The sequence below is a fragment of the Rhinatrema bivittatum genome, chromosome 10, assembly GCF_901001135.1.
Source record: "Rhinatrema bivittatum chromosome 10, aRhiBiv1.1, whole genome shotgun sequence".
Classification (NCBI taxonomy): domain Eukaryota; kingdom Metazoa; phylum Chordata; class Amphibia; order Gymnophiona; family Rhinatrematidae; genus Rhinatrema; species Rhinatrema bivittatum.
In genome coordinates this window covers 17812681-17832599 of record NC_042624.1, presented here as the reverse complement: position 1 = coordinate 17832599, position 19919 = coordinate 17812681, and the positions used below count along the sequence as shown (strand labels likewise).

The window sequence follows — 19919 nt, the reverse complement described above, 5'->3', positions numbered from 1 at the left end:
TTACGACGTCGTTGAGACGGCGGCAAGGGTCTCAGTGGCAGGCATTAGTGCCAGACGATGGGCCTGGCTGAAATCCTCCGACCTCTGTCTGGAGGTCCAAAACAAACTGGCCAACCTCCCCTGTACAGGAGAGAACCTGTTTGGGGATGAAATCCAGGATGCAGTGGCCCAGCTCAAAGATACCATGAGACCCTGCGCCAGTTGTCTAAATGGTAACCACACCCATTCCCCATTTCGAGTATATTATTGAACTATATAACCGTATAATAATGGCACCCTATGGATAATTGAGAAACCACATATTTGTGCCTAACTGTAAACCGTTGTGATGGTGCACTACTAAACGACGGTATAGAAAAATTTTAAATAAAATAAATAAATACCATGGATTCCAGGAAGCCATTTTACAGGCAACAGAGATATTACCCTCCGGCCTCATGTGCTCGACTGGCTCGGGCTGCCCCAAGGGCCAGTCCCGCCAACAGCAGGTACCTCGGGCTCAGCCAGCCCCTCAACCTAGCCCTGTGGCTGTCTTTTGTCTGGCACAGAGAAAGCAGCAGCCTAACCTCAGTGCCTGCACCGTCTGACTCACCGGTGGTGGGGGGCGACTGCCTATTCACAAAAAGCTGGGCCCCTATTACCACCGACCGATGGGTGTTATCCATCGTAGCACGGATGCCTCCAACCTAGGCTGGGGGGGACCCATGTCAACGGCCTCCACATGCAATGGATGTGATCGAAGCCCAAGGCGAGATGCTAGATAAACTTCCTGGAACTCTACGCGTTCCAGGATTGCTTGTCCAGCAGGGTCATCTTGATTCAGACGGACAACCAAGTGGCCATGTGATACGTGAACAAACAGAGGGGCACAGACTCTTGTCTCCTCTGCCAAGAGACAGCTCAGATTTGGGCCTGGGCCCTCCCACGTTCCATGCTCCTGCGCGCGATCTACCTGGCAGGGATGGAGAATGTGGTGGCGGACCGCCTCAGTCGGACATTCCACCCCCAAGAGTGGTCCCTGAACCTCTCTGTGGCGGACAAGATCTTCCACCAGTGGGACCAGCTGGACGTGGTTCTCTTCGCATCCTTGCAGAACCACAAGTTGAACCGCTTCTGCTCCCTGCACAGGTAGGGAAAAGGACCAACCGTGGATGCCTTCACCTACTCCTGCAGTGTGGGTCTTCTATATGCATACCTTATGATTCTGCTCATAGGCAAGATTCTCGTGAAGCTACAACAGGAGCGAGGCTCCATGATCCTCATAGCTCCACACTGGCTGCGGCAGGTCTGGTTTCCGACCCTCCGTGCCGGGCTCCATCTGATGATGTCACCCATCTGTGAGGACTAACATCCTGCTGTCCTGGGAGGACACCTGTTACTGGTAAGTAACTCTGCTTTCTGTCAAGCCTGTTGTTTCACAGTCGGGTAAAAGCCTCAGTTTGCCAGCTTTTTGGCCTACTTTTCAAATTTTAGCTTTTTGTGATTCTTTTTCGCTGCCTCGCACGGTCGACACTGGGTCCCCCCGGTTCTTCTGTTAGCTTCCTAGATAGGTTTTTCAACATTTATTGGCAAGTTTACTTTTGTTATCAGTTCCACTGGGGTGTTGGTGTGCTCGGTGCCTCCTGACCATCAACAGCTGCAGCCATTTATTTCGATCTTGCACATCAGGTTTTATATGGTGCCCCAGGTGTGCAAGGACCATGTCTATCTCGGACCTCCATGATAAATATGTCCTCTGCCTTGGGACATTGCACAACGTTAGGGGTTGCAGCAAGTGTGCGAAGATGACCCCGAAGAGACCATATGGTCCGGCTTAATAAATATGGAGCGCCTCTTCAGGCCGGCGATGACCAATGCATTGGAGGCATCGGGGGACCTCGGAACCACACCGAGCCTTCGACATTGGGCAGACCTTTGGCTCCATCGAGTTAATCTGCTGAAAGAGATGCCAGAGATCTGCCATCATCTGTTCCTCTGCACCGGGGAAGGACAGTGCTGAGCACTGAGGGAGACCGAAAAAGCATCAGATTGGTCCATGCTGGTCATGGGGATGTATACCAGCTCAAGCTGTGATGCCTCCAAAGTGACCTGCGGTGAAGAGCATGATTCCTCCATTGATGCCAGGGATGCGTGGCATTGGGCTCCATCGGTCCTGATGCCTGCCACAGATTCTCTTCCTACCCGCCTAGAACTGTGGATGGGTGAGCTATAAATATGTGAAACAAATAACTGGGTCACCTTTATCCACATGTTTGTTTACACCCTCAAAAAAAAGGTAGCATATTTGTGAGGGAAGAATTCTCTCATTTAAATCTACATTGGCTTTGTCCCATTTGCCTATATATTTTCAGTAATTTTGTTCTAGGATAGTTTTTACCATTTTGCCTGGCACAGACGTCTAGCTCCACCTCTATACTGGTTATAGCTGTGGGCTCCAGTTCACTTCTCCTTCTGTGGTGGCACAAGCTGTGTGCGTTCTTCCTCTTTCCACATCACTGCAGGCCCATGGTCTCCAGCAGAAGGCAGACCTGTACACATGTAATTCTCATGGTTTGCAGTCTTTGTCATTTCTGCATCTGCATTTAGAACAGCATGCTCTTTAGGCTGCATGGCATGACACCTGAGGCAGATACCTGTTTGCCTCTCCCTTGACCTGGTAGAACAGAAAATGCCAGCAGAAAGGCTCTGTCTCAATTGATTGACATTTAGCTGGTGGATTATCTTTGGGCCAACTAGCAGTGCTGCTCTTCATGCCACTGATTCACTTAAGAACATAAGAAAATGCCATACTGGGTCAGACCAAGGGTCCATCAAGCCCAGCATCCTGTTTCCAACAGTGGCCAATCCAGGCCATAAGAACCTGGCAAGTACCCAAAAACTAAGTCTATTCCATGTAACCATTGCTAATGGCAGTATTGTGAGAAACCAGTTGCCAGCCCTTTTCTATATAATAGTCAAATATTTCATTGAAAATGCCCTGAAAAGCATGATAGTAGAAAGCAGAATTAATGTGTTGCTTAAATGCTTTCTAATGAAAAATTTAAACCATGTAATCAGGTTTTTTGTTTGTTTTTTTTCAGGGAAAGGTTTATGCCTTATTGTCATGTTTCAGATTTTTGTCTGTCTGATGTTCTAGATCCAAGTAAGTGACTGGTCCATTTTACATTTTCTCTTCCAGTTCTGTTCATTAGCCTGAGTTAGTTATGCAAATTATGGTAGGTTATTATAAATTTAAATGCAGAAAAGTGTTTTCCAGGAAATTTTGAATTGGAAGATTTGCTCGTGCAGTTTTTTCCTTATTTATATAAACCTTGCATATACCGTTTTCTCAAAAAATTTCTTATTCATATTTTCCTAATGCTCTTAATAGATTTATGAGTTGATTTGGCATGGTATTTATCCTATAAATTTAGTTACAATAATAAAAAAAAAAAAAAACCCTCATGTTATATTTTTCATGCTGTTCTTGATTTATCAAGTAAGCAAGTAGTTGAAATTTGATTGGAGTGGGAATCAATATATACACTTATGTGGTTAAATGTTATAGTGAAACAAAGTCAAGATTTGTAATGAAAATAACATTTTTATTGGAATACTTGTAAAATGTAAATATAATACACATGAGCATGTAATTCTTACATTTTTTAAATTAAAGGGGAAAAAGGCACTGAAAACTGACTCATTTTAGTCCACCCAAAGAACTGTGCATGATACATCATTGTATGCCTCATTCTCTGAGGGCAAGCAGGATGGCAGTTCTCGCAAGTGGGTGATGACATTTGATGGAGCCTGGCTCAGAACTTTGTGTCAGTTTTTAGCTCTTTGACAGTGCCCTATTGGGAAATTGCAGGCTTGCATGTCCATGCAGAGGCCTCTCAGTTTTTTCTTTTCCATGGAGCTCACTGTTCTCAAATCTTCACACTCCTGCTTTTCTCACAGGACAAGCAGGATGGTAGTTCTCACACATGAGATACATCATCAGGATGGAGCCCAATCACAGAATACTTTTGTCAAAGTTTCTAGAACTTTGACTGGCACCTACTGGGCATGCCCAACACGGCACCAACCCTGCATCCAGAAGGGGTCCCCCTTCAGTCTTTTTTTCCGCGCAGCAGTAGCCACGCGGGTTAAGGAGCTCTCTAGAGATTCCTAACAGGAATTTTCCTCACAGAACTTTTTTCAAAAATTTTTTAAAATTCTACCTCATCTGTGGTCCCCCTATCGATTCCGTAGTCTGCAGTCGTAAGGTAAGGCTTTACCCTCGTTTGCGGTCAATTCCCGTCGAGTTTTCCCTTCGGGGCCTACTGGCCATCGACCGCACCGCGGCTAAATATTTGTCAAAGCCATGGTGTCTGGTTTTCATCGGTGCCCTTACTGTCCTCTGACAATGTCCATCACAGACCCGCATAGGGTCTGTGATGGACATTGTCCATCACAGAGCATCCGGTCGCCGACTCTATTCCCACGGTGCTCGCACCGCTACTGGGCAGTCTGGATTCGTTGATCGGTGCCCTTCCACCGGTGGAACTGAGGACACCAGTATGTCCTACGCCTTCCACCCCGATTCCTTTGTCATCGGAGGATAAAGACACACAGAGACCGGAACCCATGTCCGGGTGTGTTGTGTTTGGGGTCCGACCATGACATGCTAACTTGCACCAAATATCCCCAAATGACACCGAAGGGCTGTAAGGCCAGTTCAGAGAAGATGGAGTTTCTTTTTCAGGCAAAGCCACAGACTTCATTGACCGCTTCGACATCGTCTGAGCCAGTGCCATCGACCTCTCACCAGCAGCGGGACACCGGTGTTGCCCGCCTGGCACCGACTACTCCGAAGGTGTCAACTTCTTCCTCTTCGGCTCCGGAGAAGGACCAAGGAGAATATCGCGAAAAACGTCGACACCGTCACCAGAAGGCTCAGGCGCCGATCCAGGCAAGCCTGTGGCATCGGCGTCAACTGAGCCACCTACTAAGAAATCCTGTCCAGAGAAGGCCCCATCCTCCTCCTGCGACCGGGTCACCAAGGCATTCCCCACCTTCATTGGTGCCGGGAGCCACGACTCCACTTTCCCCGGTGGACCGTCCGGCTATGCCAGCGCTGCCTCCTACTCCAGAGCTGGGGTTGCATGCCCCAGGCCTCCGTGCTGAATTGGATCAGATGGTCCAAGAGGCCATCGGAAAGGCGCTGCGGGGCTTCCAGCCTCCATCAACGCCAGCACAGATGCCAGCTCCGGTCGCCGACTCTATTCCCACGGTGCTTGCACCGCTACTGGGCAGTCTGGATTCGTTGATCGGTGCCCTTCCACCGGTGGAACAGAGGACACCAGTATGTCCTACGCCTTGCACCCCAATTCCTTTGTCATCGGAGGATAAAGACACACAGAGACCGGAACCCATGCCCGGACCGTCCAGGATCCTACCACCAAACTCGCCTGTCGATGCTACCGGTTCCATCGGTACCCATTCCGCCATTGATGCCGTATCGCCCTCCATCAATGCCGTCAGTGTCTCCATCGATGCCGTCAGTGCCTCCTCCGGTGCCGTCGGTGCCTAGACCTGATCCCTCGGGAACAGCACCATTCCTTCCCTCTGGAGATCCCATGGGAGCCGGAGACCAATCTTATGATCCTTGGACCGATGATTCTTCTCAAGATACTGATGACTTGCCTTCAGAACTATCTCCCCCTGAGGAGAGAAAACGTTCTCCTTCAGAGGACCTGTCTTTTATCAATTTTATAAAGGAAATGTCTGAGACCATATCATTCCAGCTTCAGACAGAAGAGGACTCCAGGCATAAAATGCTGGAAGTGCTCCAATTTGTAGATGCAAACAAGGAGATTATGTCCATACCTGTTCATGAAGTCCTCCTGGACCTGCTGAAAAGGAATTGGGAGCATCCAGGCTCTGTACCACCAGTGAACCGCAAATCAGATGTCATTTATCTGGTGCAAACCGCCCCTGGATTTCAGAAAACACAGTTGGCCCATCATTCTGTGGTTGTGGAGTCAGCCCAGAAAAAGGCACCTCTGTCTAAGCCTCATTCTTCCATACCTCCAGGAAAGGAACAGAGATTCCTGGATGCATTCGGCCGACGTGTGTTTCATGGCTCAATGCTTATTTCTCGCATTGCTTCTTACCAGTTATACATGACCCAATATAACAGGCACCTTTTTAAGCAGATCCAAGATTTCTCTGTCTTTGCCAGACCAGCTTCAGAATCAACTCAGAAGCCTGGCTCAGAAGGGTCTAGATCAGGGGTGGGCAATTAATTTTCCCATGGGGCCGCATGAGAAATTGGGATGGTTTTAGAGGGCCGGACTAATATAATTAACTCAGTTCTCAATAGCCCTACTTATGAAAAGACAGCAGTTTACCACCAATGTATGTCCTCTGAGAAAACACAACAAATAAGACCGATACAAACGCTTACATGCTAGCAAAATATCTCATCTCGGTAACAGACACAGAACCGACCTAACATACTCCCAGGATCTGTAGTAATGCACATAAACTAATCCGCACACAGTTACACCTGTATTATGGAATACACTCAAACAGGAGCAACCCTATCTATGAAAAGGCAACACTACAAATATTACATCAGACCCTAAACACCAATACACCTCTTATTAGGAAAACAGAACTAACAAGCAGCTATAGATCCCCAAACAGAAATAATTGTAAAACTATACTAATAAGCAGAATAAATGTTTCTAAACAGCTATGAACAGAATAACATCCAACAATTAAAAACTCATAAAAACTATTAAACATTCTCCAAACACCAATAAAATATTTCAAAAAAGCAGACATCACACAATTAAAATGGCAGTCAAGAAAAATAAACTTAAAGCCACCTTTACTTACCCCCTCCAGCAGCTCTCCTACTCCCCTTCCCTGCAGGCCATGGCACACACCAGAAGCAGCAGTAGAAGCTAAGCTCTATACTTATGGTCCTCTTCCTTAGTGCCCATGTCTCTCACACACACACCATACCAGTCATGCCCCCATGACCAGTTTCTGTCTCTCACACACCAATCATCTCCCAAACAGTCTTTGGCACACACACACCAGTCACCTTCCTGAACAGTTTCTCTCATGCCATAAACACACACACACACACACAGGCTTCCCACTCCCGTGTTCTACTTGCATATATGGTCTTCTCACTCTCATAATCACTTTCTCTGTCTCTCTCTCACACACACACACACACACTCACTCACCAGTATCTCACTCCCATGCTTGTTCTCTCCACATGCACAGGCTTCTCATTCCCAAAATCACTTTCTTTCTCTCTCTCACACACACACACCAGTCTCTCACTCCCATGTTCTCTTTCAGATATACCGGCTTCTCCCTCCCATGATGTGTCTCACACACACCCGGGTTTCTCACTCCCATGCTCACTCTTCACATGCACAGGCTTCTCATTCCCATAATCACTTTTTCTCTTTCTCTCACACACACACACACACACCAGTCACCTGATCTCACTCATGCATACACACACACACACAGGCTTCCCACTCCCAAGTTCTCTTTCAGATATACAGGCTTCTCCCTCCCATGCTGTGTCTCACACACACCCAGGTTTCTCACTCTCATGCTCACTCTCTTCACATGCACAGGCTTCTCATTCCCATAATCACTTTCTCTCTGTTACATACACACCAGTCTCTCTCATTTCCATGCTCACTCTCCACGTGCACAGGCTTCTCATTCCCTGAATCACATTCTCTCACATTCACACACACCAGTCTTTTTCTCTCACACACACAGTCACCTTACCAAGCAGTCTCTCTCTCTCATGCATGCACAATCACCCAGGTTTCTCACTCCCACAACTCCAGGCTTCTTATGCTCATGCTTTCCCACATACCCAGACTTCTCACTTCCATGCTTTTTCTCTCACACACACACACACATCAGTCACCTCCCTGACTAATGCCTCACACTCTCACATACACATCAGTCATCTCCCTGAGCAATCACTTTCATTGTCTCTCACATACACACACACATCAGCTCTCTGACCACTCAATCACACACAGGCTGGCTGGCTGCTTCTCACTCTCTCTTACTCACTTCCTCTTCCCCCTACATATGTCACGGAGTTTTTTGCCGGTCCGCGGCGCGCGCTCCCGGTCTCTCCCGCTGCCGTTGCCGCTGGGCTGTCAGCACGTTCAAGCCCAGTGGAAACGGCAGCGGTGTTGGAAGAAGCTGTGGCACCCGCGGCTGGCCTTTTCTTCTTCCCGCGCCTGCCCCCCCCCTCCCGTGACCCGAAACAGGAAGTGATACAGGGAGCGGTGCGCGGGACGGAGAAAGAGCCGTGCCGCGTCGGCTGCAGCATCGGCCCCCGAGCAATTGAACCAGCCGGCAATCGAGAAAGGAGTCAGCAGCATGAGCCTCCCGCGGCCGAAGGGATTCTTCTTTCTTGGCCTGCGGGGGCTCATGCTGCTGACTCTTCTCGATTGCCGGCTGGTTCAATTGCTCGGGGGCCGATGCTGCAGCCGACGCGGCACGGCTCTTTCTCCTTCCCGCACACCGCTCCCTGTATCACTTCCTGTTTCGGGTCACGGGAGGGGGGGGGGGCAGGCGCGGGAAGAAGAAAAGGCCAGCCGCGGGTGCCACAGCTTCTTCCAACACCGCTGCCGTTTCCACTGGGCTTGAACGTGCTGACAGCCCAGCGGCAACGGCAGCGGGAGAGACCGGGAGCGCGCGCCGCGGACCGGCCAAAAACTCCGTGACATATGTAGGAAAGAAACTCGAGCGAAGGCACGCTGCCCGATTGGCCGGTGCTGGGCAAGGCTTGCCCAGCACCGGCCAATCGGACAGCATGCCTTCGCTCGAGTCACTCCCTCCCCCCCCCCCCCCCCCCCCCCCCCCGGACGCTGTAAAAAAAAAACCCAGTTCATTCTCCGCTCCCTCGCTCCCCGATTGGCCGGCCAATCGGGGAGCGAGGGAGCGGAGAATGAACTGCTGCCTTCCCTCTGCAAGGGAAGGCAGCAGTGCCTCATTCCCCGTCTGCTCTCAGCAGTGGGCGGGCCGGATTCAGACCGTAGGCGGGCCGGATTCAGCCCGCGGGCCGCCCCTTGCCCAGGTCTGGTCTAGATGCTGGCAAGCATGAGGTCCTCGCTGCCTACGATATTTTTGACACTGCCTCTAGGGTGTCCGCAGCGGGGATTTTTTTGCACGAAGGTGGGCCTGGCTAAAGTCCTCCGACCTAAGAGGTACAGGACCACTTAGCTGACTTGCCCTGTGCTGGAGATAATCTCTTCGGGGACAAAATCCAGGAAACCTTAGCACAGCTTAAGGACCACCACGAGACGTTACGTCAGCTTTCTTCGGTGCCTTCTGATTTTTCATCCACTTCCAAGAGGACATTCAGAAGGGACTCTAAGCGGCCGTCCTTCAAGCCACGAAGAAATTATCCTCCTGCTTCTTGGGGTCGTTCCTCCAGGCCTTACCAGAAGGGTCAGTCCTGACAATCCGGGCCACAGAAGACCCAGCCAGCCCCTCAACCGGGCCCAGCTGCAGGATTTTGAGTCCTCGTTGGAGGATATTTGTTAACCTCCTCTACCATCCGTACCCGTTGGTGGTCGATTGTGCCATTTCACCAACATATGGCACACAATCACTACAGATCAATGGGTACTCGTTGCAGTGGCTCAAGGTTACCACCTCAACTTCCTGACTGTACCGGCGGACTCCCCACCTCGGCTGACATGGGGATCATCCTACCACTCCCCTCTTCTAGAGGAAGAGATTTCAACCCTCCTCAAATCCCGGACGATAGAACCAGTGCCCCTCTCCCAACAGGGGCAGAGGTTCTATTCCCGGTATTTCCTCATTCCAAAAAAGTCGGGGGGCATTCGTCCAATTTTGGACTTGCACGCCTTAAACATGTATCTTCAAAGGGAAAAGTTCAGGATGGTAACCTTAGGCTCTCTACTTCCTCTTCTACAAAGAGAAGATTGGCTTTGCTCTCTGGATTTCCAAGATGCATACACACAAATCTCGATCACTCCGTTTCATCGCAAATTCTTTCGGTTCCTAGTCGGCCACCGATACTTCCAGTACTGGGTACTGCCATTTGGCCTAGCGTCCGCACCTCGGGTCTTTATCAAGTGCCTCGTAGTGGTCGCAGGCTACCTCAGGGGTCAAGGTGTCCATGTCTACCCTTATCTCGACGATTGGTTGATAAGGGCCCTAACTCAAAAGGACGCACTAGCCTCCTTATGTCTAACTCTCAATACACTGCTGACTCTTGGGTTTCTGGTCAACTGTACCAAATCCAAGCTAGTTCCATCTCAAACCCTATCCTTCATAGGTGCCGACCTGGATACCGTACAGGCAAAAGCGTTCCTCCCTCAGGATCAAGCTCATAATCTCACGTCACTGGCGCAGTTCCTCCAAGCTCGAAATTACTCAACAGCTCGTCATTTCCTCATTTTGCAGGGTCACTCCGATGGCCCACCTCACCATGAGAGTGATACGGTGGACCTTAAAATCCCAGTGGGCTCAGGTTTATCATTCAGTGTCCAGCATTGTCCATATTACCAAGCAGCTCTGCCTGTCGCTGACCTGGTGGATGCAACGCTCCAATCTCCTTCAAGGCCTTCCTTTTCAGGCTCCAGAACCTCAGATTACTTTAACGACAGATGCCTCCAACCTAGGATGGGGTGCTCATGTCGACAACCTGCAGACTCAGGAAACCTGGTCTCCAGAGGAATCCAAATAAATTTCCTGGAACTTCGGGCGATCAGATATGCCCTCAGGGTTTTTCAGGATTGCCTCTCAAACAAGGTCATCCTGATTCAGACTGACAATCACGTGAGGTGTGGTACATCAACAAGCAGGGGGGAACAGGCTCCTACCTTCTGTGTCAGGAAGCTGCACAGATATGGCAATGGGCTCTTTCCCACTCGATGTACCTCAGAGCGACCTACTTGGCGGGCATGGACAATGTTCTAGCAGACAAGTTGAGTCGAACCTTCCATCCCCACGAATGGGTCTCTCTCAACCCTACGATAGCAGACACAATCTTCCAACGTTGGAGGTATCCACACATAGACCTCTTTGCATCCATCCACAACCGCAAAATACAGAACTTCTGCTCACTCACTCGCAGCCGATACTCACAGCCGAAGGACGCTTTTGCCCTCTTGAGGTTAAGCGGTCTCCTCTACCCATACCCTCCACTTCCACTCATATCAAAGACTCTCGTGAAATTGCAGAGGGACAAGGGCTTAATGATTCTGATAGCCCCTCATTGGCCACACCAGGTCTGGTTTCCAATCCTCCAGGACACCGGCACATCCCTCTGGGGGAGGACCCGCTTCTGATAACTCAGAATGATGGGGCCTGTGCCACCCCAACCTCCAGGCCCTGTCCCTGACGGCCTGGATGTTGAAAGGTTAATACTCCGACCCCTTAACCTTTCGGAGTCCGTATTCCGAGTCTTGGTAGTTTCACGAAAGCCTTCCATGAGACGGTCTTATTGTTCGAAATGGAAGAGGCTTACGGTCTGGTGCACATCCATGTCCATAGACCCCTTCACTTGCTCCACCGCGAAGTTTCTGGACTATCTCTGGCACCTGTCAGAGTCAGGCCTCAAAACTTCCTCTATACGGGTGCATGTCACTGCGGTAGGCGCTTTCCACAATGGCGTGGGAGATGTCTCTATTTCGACACAACCCGTAGTAACATGCTTCATGAGAGGCTTACTCCACCTGAAACCTCCACTTCACCTTCCGGCCCCTGCTTGGGACCTTAACGTCGTTTTGGGGCGGCTCGTGAAACCTCCGTTTGAGCCTCTCCACTCCTGCAATCTCCGCTTTCTCACCTGGAAAGTAATTTTTCTTCTTGCTGTAACTTCTGCTCGCAGAGTTAGTGAGTTGCAGGCTTTAGTCACCTACCTGCCTTACACTAAAATTCTACATGACAGGGTAGTGCTCCACACCCACCCTACATTTTTACCAAAGGTAGTATCGGAATTTCATCTTAAATCAATGCATCGTCTTACCTACTTTCTTTCCCAGGCTCCATTCAAACCCAGGAGAACAGGCTCTACATTCCTTGGACTGCAAGCGTGCCCTAGCCTTTTATCTAGAGCGCACATCTGCCCACAGGAAGTCCACCCAATTATTTGTCTCTTTCGATAGCATCAAATTGGGTAATCCAGTGGGAAAACAGACCCTGTCCTCCTGGTTGGCGGACTGTATCTCTTTTTGCTACCAGCAAGCAGGCATTCTGCTTGCTGGTAGCATTCGTATATAACGTATATAACGAATGTTTCGCTAAACTCTGTACATATCCTTTCCCCTTGTGTCATTGTTTTACTCCCTCCCTGCCCCCACCTTTGTCACTCCTAGTTGAATCCCTCCTTTCTAATTTAGCTAGTTTTTGCTCTGTTACTGCGTTCTATTGTTTGCTGTTCTTTGTAAAGGCAATGCCTATATATACATTGGTTGTAAGTTACCTGTAAACCGACACAATGTGCAAACGGTTGTCGGTATATAAAACCGTTTAAATAAATAAATAAATAAATAAATAAATAAGTAAAGACGGTCAAAGGCACACTCGATTAGGGCCATGGCAACCTCAGTGGCACACCTCTGTTCGGTGCCACTCACTGACATCTGCAAAGCTGCTACCTGGAGCTTTCTCCACACCTTCGCAGCCTATTATTGCTTAGATAAGGCTGGCAGGCAAGATTCCATCTTTGGCCAGTCAGTTCTTCGCAACTTATTTTCAGTTTAACTTCCCATCATCCCTCCAGCAATGTTAAGGGTTTCAGGATACCCTCCTACCCAAATCCACCCCTGTTGTTGTGCCTGTTGCACGTCTTTGAGTGCATTTGGTGCATTGCTTGTGCATCCTCAGCTCGCTATTCACCCATGTGTGAGGACTACCATCTTGCGTGTTCTGGAGAAAAGCAGAGATGCTTACCTGTAACAGGTGTTCTCACAGGACAGCAAGATATTAGTCCTCACGAAACCCGCCCGCCACCCCGCGGGGTTGGGTTCGTTCATGATTTATTATTTTATTTTTTGCACGTACTTCTTGCTATACACGAGACTGAAGGGGGAACCCTGCTGGATGCAGGATTGGTGCTGTGCTGGGCAAGCCCAGTAGGTGCCAGTCAAAGTTCTAGAAACTTTGACAAAAGTGTTCTGTGATTGGGCTCCATCCTGATGATGTCACCCATGTGTGAGGACTAACATCCTGCTGTCCTGTGAGAACAACTGTTACAGGTAAGCAACTCTGCTTTTCTCCAGAACTTGCAGGATTTGTTTATTGCGGAACCCCACAGTTTCTTCTTTCTTGTTAGTAAACCTAGGTAAGGCCTTTCTATCGTTTTTTGTAAGTTTTCATTCCATTATTGTACCCAATCGGTGCATCAGCTGCTCGTGGTCTAGATCAGTTTTGCCTCTAGTTTATCATTCGGCCATAGATACATCTAACAATGGCTTCAAGAGAATGTCCTCTGTTTGAAAGGGTCATGTCTATCACAGACTCCTATGATAGATGGGTCCTGTGCTTGGGGGCATTTTGTGATGATCTGGGGTGTTGTCGATGTACAACCATGATCCCTCGGGGGCCCTTGTCCTTGTTGGAGGTCATTGAGGAACACTTGGAGCACCATGGGTCCAAGCCATGAACCCTGGCACTGAGGGACCCAGGAGCCATACCAGATACTGGCAATGCATCGACCCCCCCCCCCCCCCCCCACACACACACACACACACTGACTTTGAGCATAGAGGACTGCAGGGACAAACTGTTGGCTTCTTCATCTCCAATGTTGGAGTCCCGATGCCAAGCATTGAGTGAAGGCGAAGTAGTATCTGCTTCAGTCTCTGTTGATTTGCACTGTGCTGAAAGCAGAGGCATTCTAGCATTCTGGTTGTGGCCATGAATTCCCAATGCATTCCTGCAGTGGGGAGAGCTATCCTAGATTGCATTCCCGATTACCACAACAGTTTTGGCCGGTCCAGATATATGCAATCTATATATCTTTGGTTTCCCAGGAAGATATGGCCTTTCTACCTGCCTCCCAATAGAGTATTGGTGCCCCTTCATTGAATCAGTAATAATGGCAGGTCAACTGCTGTTGGAGTATCTACAACTACCTAATAGCCCAGCACTGGCATCTGTACTGATGTCTGTTTCCAGAGGGAAATCAATGTTGATAGTGGCTGCACTGATCGTGATCTCCAACCCTTTGGGGGAAGAAGCTTCACTGATGTGCAGGTGTTCTTCGGGTTCCAGGTCCCAATAGAAAAGCACTCCCTTCTTTGAGGCCTTGTCAGCAGGAAGAAAGTCCCCATCCAAGGAACTTTTGACTTTTTTTTTCTTTCTGGAGGAGAAGTCGGGAGACCTCCACTTCAGAGCCAAATCTAGATCTGTAGCCATACCCCCAGGAATACTTGGAGACTCACTCCAACTGGAATGTCTGGGGGAAAGAATGGGAGATCGTTCATCTAAATGTCAGATGAAATTTAATGTGGACAAATGCAAGATGATGCATATAGGAAAAAATAACCCATGCTGTAGTTAGACAATGTTAGGCGTTATAGTGAATAATGCATTGAAATCATTGGCTTACTGTGCTTCGGCAGTCAAGAAAATAAATAATGTTAGGAATTATTAGGGAAGGAATGAGGAATAAAACAGAAAATGTCATTATGCCTCTGTATCACTCCATGATGAGACCACTGTGTGCAGTTCTCATTGCCACATCTCAAAAGAGATATAGTTGCACTGGAGAAGGTACAGAGAAGGGTGCCCAAAATGATAAAGGGAATGGAAAGGTTCCTCTATGAGGAAAGGCTAAAGAGGTTAGGGCTGTTCAGCTTGGAGAAGACAGCTGAAAGGGACATTGTTGAGGTCTATAAAATCATGAGAGGTTTAGAACAGGTAAATATGAATCTGTTATTTTATCTTTCAGATAAGAGAAGGACTAGGGGACACTTCTTGAAGTTAGTAAGTAGCACATTTGAAACAAATCAGGGAAGGACTCAGACGAGCCATGTATGGGCGAGAATTTCAGAGATTGGATCAAGGAAGCGGTGGCACGGTTCAGAGAACACTGCAATGGTTCTACTCCACAGTCATTCCAGACCCGCCCTTCTCCTCCAGGAGGTTACCTGTGTATGTGTTTGTGGTGGTGGGGGGTGGAGGGGGTGCAGAGAACATGTTTCTCAACCGAGAATCCCATACAGAATGGTCTCTCCATCCAAGGCAGCAGAGGACCCCTAAGCCACAACCAGCATCCCAGTCAAAACCAGGGATGAGATTTTTGGCTGGTTTGCAGAGAGCATAGCACAGATCAAAGTTACCTGTGTTGGTGGCCTGCTAAGGTTTTATATAACTTGGCCCAGTGTAACTTAAGGCTTGTGGGTCTTCAGCATAATACGAAGAGGATATAAATTGACATCTATTAGAATTTTCACCAAATCGGCCTCTGGATACTGCTTGGGAGAAGCCTCCACGTTAGGATGTGCTTCAGAAGGAGCTCTCCTCCCTTTTAGAGACTAAAGCAGTTGAACCTGCTGCATGAAGGAAAAGAGGGCATGGATTCTACTCAAAGTAATTCCTGATTCCAAAGAAAGCAAGGGGACTTTGTCCCATCCTAGATCTAAGGATCTTGAACGAGTATCTTGAACGAGCACCGAACATTGTATGGAGGCAGTGGAACAGAAGAATTTTAAATGGTCAATATTCTCAGTGGAAAATGGTAAACAGTGGAGTACCTCAGGGATCTGTATTGGGACCGGTGCTTTTCAATATATATATATATAAATGATCTGGAAAGGAATACGACGAGTGAGGTTATCAAATTTGCGGATGATACAAAATTATTCAGAGTAGTTAAATCACAGGCAGACTGTGATACATTACAGGAGAACCTTACAAGACTGGAAGATTGGGCATCCAAATGGCAGATGAAATTTAATGTGGACAAGTGCAAGGTGTTGCACATAGGGAAAAATAACCCTTGCTGTAGTTACACGATGTTAGGTTCCATATTAGGAGCTACCACCCAGGAAAAAGATCTAGGCATCATAGTGGATAATACTTTAAAATCGTCGGCTCAGTGTGCTGCAGCAGTCAAAAAAGCAAATAGAATGTTAGGAATTATTAGGAAGGGAATGGTTAATAGAACGGAAAATGTCATAAAGACGAGATGTTCCCAACGTTCGTCGGTATATAAAAGATTTTAAATAAATAAAAATAAATAAATAATGCCTCTGTATCGCTCCATGGTGAGACCGCACCTTGAATACTGTGTACAATTCTGGTCGCCACATCTCAAAAAAGATATAGTTGCGATGGAGAAGGTACAGAGAAGGGCAACCAAAATGATAAAGGGGATGGAACAGCTCCCCTATGAGGAAAGGCTGAAGAGGTTAGAGCTGTTCAGCTTGGAGAAGAGACTGCTGAGGGGGGATATGATAGAGGTCTTTAAGATCATGAGAGGTCTTGAACGAGTAGATGTGACTCGGTTATTTACACTTTCGAATAATAGAAGGACTAGGGGGCATTCCACGAAGTTAGCAAGTAACACATTTAAGACTAATCGGAGAAAATTCTTTTTCACTCAACGCACAATAAAGCTCTGGAATTTGTTGCCAGAGAAGGTAGTTAGTGCAGTTAGTGTAGCTGGGTTCAAAAAAGGTTTGGATAAGTTCTTGGAGGAGAAGTCCATTAATGGCTATTAATCAATTATACTTAGGGAATAGCCACTGCTATTAATTGCATCAGTAGCATGGGTTCTTCTTAGTGTTTGGGTAATTGCCAGGTTCTTGTGGCCTGGTTTTTGGCCTCTGTTGGAAACAGGATGCTGGGCTTGATGGACCCTCGGTCTGTCCCAGCATGGCAATTTCTTATGTTCTTATGTTCTTAAATAAATAAAAGTTGTAGATGATTTCCCTGGACATCCTAATTCCCTTTTTGCAAAAAAGAGGACTGGCTACTCTCGATCTGAAGCATGATTACACTCACATAGAGCTATTTTTAGGTCACAGAAAATATTTCAGATTTATGGTAGATCTCCTTCAGTACTGCATGTTGCCTTTTCGCCTATCATCAGCCCCATGTGTCTTAACCAGTGTCTCATCATGTTAGTGGTACATCTGTGTAAATGGGGGATGAATGTGTTCCCCCTTCCTTGATTATTGGCTGTTAAGAGCATGTCTCAGGATTAATGTGCAAAATCATTCAGATGCTGGAGTTACTAGGGTTCATAAACAACTATCCAAGTCCCACCTGAACCCATCATCTCAAGTGGAGTTTATCGGAGCACTGCTAGACACGACTCGGGCAAGAATTTTCCTTCCATAGCAGAGAATTGTCATGTTGATATCCATGCTGGAAAAGATCAAAGTGAGTCAGACATCAGCATGAGATGTTGTGGTTGTTGGGCCTCATAGCATCAACAGTCCATATTATTCCCTTTGCACAATTCTATATGAGGAGATCCCAATGGAACCTCAGATCATAGCAACTGCCAGCCTCTCAAGATTTTCAAGATAGCATCCACATCATGCAGCAGCTCAAGGGCTCACTGTCCTGGTGGCAGATCAATTCCAATTCAACCAAAGGCATACCTTTCTAAATTCTTGTCTTCCGAATTGTCCTGACTACAGATGCGTCCAATTGATGGGGGAGCCCATGTAGGAGGGACTCTGTGCTCAAGGTCTTTCTCAGATGGCAGTCCTTGCCAAATGAGTGATGGCCTCCGATGAGCCCTGCACGGAAAAACTGTTAGTTTATAGAACTTTGAACTTCAGTGGGCATGCTCATATCATGCTATTATGCCACACATTCATGTAGGGCCCCTTCAGTCTTTTTCCACGGAGCTTTTAGGTTGTGGTTCCAGCCTCTTTTTGGTGTGATATTTTTGTGCTTTTCCTTAAGTTTTTTGTCTGCCTGTCACAGGGTTGTGCAGTCTCTTCCTTCTGGCTCTCTAGGTAAAGTTTTTCTAAGTTTCCTTTTGCTGCCATTCCCTAGGAATTGTCAGCCATCAACTTTCTGCCACCATACTTTGATTTTTTTCTTTTTTTTTTTTTGTCCCTTTTGTTTTACTCCATAATGAGAGTGAATACATATGTTTTTCATAAAATGGATCCAACTTAACAGTTTCTAGAAACTTTGACTGGGCACACTGAGCATGCCCAGCATGCTCTATACCATACGTCCATGCAAGGTTCCTCTTTAGTCTCTTGTTTTCTGTGGTGCTTTAGCTCTAAAAATTTTGATTTTTACCTTGTGGAAAACGTTGTGGTTTTTCGCTATCTTTTTCCTTTGTTCTGTTGCTGGGTCCCTTTCGGTGCCCCCCCATAGTGTCCCCTAGTCAGGGTTTTCTCCGTTCAGGTGTTTCTTTTTGCGCTTGGTTTCCCCTATGGTGGCGGTGCCTCGGTGCCCGTCTTCCATTGACGTCTGCTGCCATTGTTCAGTGTTTTTCCCCATTTGTTTCACCGCCAGTGCCTGTGGACCATGTTGATCACCAATCTTCATGATGTTTGCATCCTCTGCCTGGGGGCATTGCATGATGTCCGTGGTTGCCACTTGAGTGCCCTGATGACCCCAAAGTGATGTCTGCTTCGACGTGACAAGATGGACCATCTCTTCGGGTTGAAGAAGTCCGAGCCATCAGGATTGGCGGCATCAGCATTGGAGGACCACACTGATGGACACATACCATTGACATCGGCGGGACTATTGATTTCATCGAGGTCGCAGGAGGATGGAGGTGCCGAGGCCAACTGCTGTTGATCTCCTCCGGACTGAGGACATCTGGTTCATCGTCCTCGGCACCAGCGGAAGACCAAGAAGCATCTGTACCGGTCCCTGTCGATGCACGGTGCCTGGCACAGGGCTGAACCTGCTATTGCTACGATGCCCGTGAAGCGACCCTGTGGTGAAGAGCACTCAACCTCCATCAATGCCAGGGGTCCACAACAGTCTCCATTGGCCCTGGTACCATTTGTTGATCCCTCTCACGGGTGTGAGGAAAATCTGGCCACCCTTCCTTCCTTCCCAGTCGGTGTTGGCATTGGCAACGATTGAGGAGGAGCTGTAACCTCGAGTTGTACCGAAGCCATCCCTACAACTAGGTGGTCGTTGCCAGTTCCTCCTCCGAAGAAGCTCCGCCGAAGCCGGTCGGAGATGCTGAGACCTGTAATCCCCCCCCATCCAGTTCCATCGTTGCCTGCACCTCTGGACTTTGGCTGAGCACCTAGGGCTCAGGCAAACATCCCCTGTTGTATACAGTGAGGCTGAGGGTCCCAATGACCCCTAGGGGGGGGTGGTGATCAGACGGAGTCCTCCAAGGATTCAGATCATATCCCATCAGACCCTTCTCCTCAAAGAGTGAAGGAGGTCTCTGTCTGAGGACTTAACCTTCACAGGGTTTAGCAAGGTGATGGCGAAAGGCACCCCATTCCATTTTTTGACTGAAGGCAACGCCAGGCACAAAATACTTGAGATTCTTCAGTTCTTGGAGTCTCCTAAGGAGATTGTGTCCTAAGGAGATTGTGCACAAGATCCTTTTGGAGTTGCTTCTAAGGACTTGGGAACGCCCCCTCACAGTACCTCCCATGAATAACAAGGCGGACGGGGTTTTCCTCATCCAAAAGGCTGCCAGATTTGATAAGCGTCAGCTGCCCCACCAGTTGATGGTGGTCAAATCCACCCTCAAGAGGGCCAAGCACTCTCTCACCCACTCCTCGGCGCCCTGGGGAAAGACCACAGAGCATTAGATGCTCTTGGGAGGAAGGTGTTCCAGGGCACCATGCCTTTGGCCCACATTGCTGCCTAACAGCTGTACATGAGCCAATACTTGCGGATCATCTGGAGGCAGGTGCAGGAGGGGCTGAGCAGCTGCCTCAACAGCAGCAAGACACCCT

The 19919-nt window shown here is 48.3% G+C and overlaps 1 protein-coding gene across 1 annotated transcript in view; it reads left to right on the top strand.

Annotated features, from left to right (window-relative positions):
- Positions 1-19919, top strand: part of NUF2 (NUF2 component of NDC80 kinetochore complex) — a 231761-nt gene that overhangs the window by 84607 nt on the left and 127235 nt on the right. Inside the window, exon 5 of the mRNA XM_029618644.1 lies at positions 3081-3142. Coding sequence (XP_029474504.1) covers positions 3081-3142 — 62 coding nt within the window. The remainder of the gene's footprint in view (positions 1-3080; positions 3143-19919) is intronic.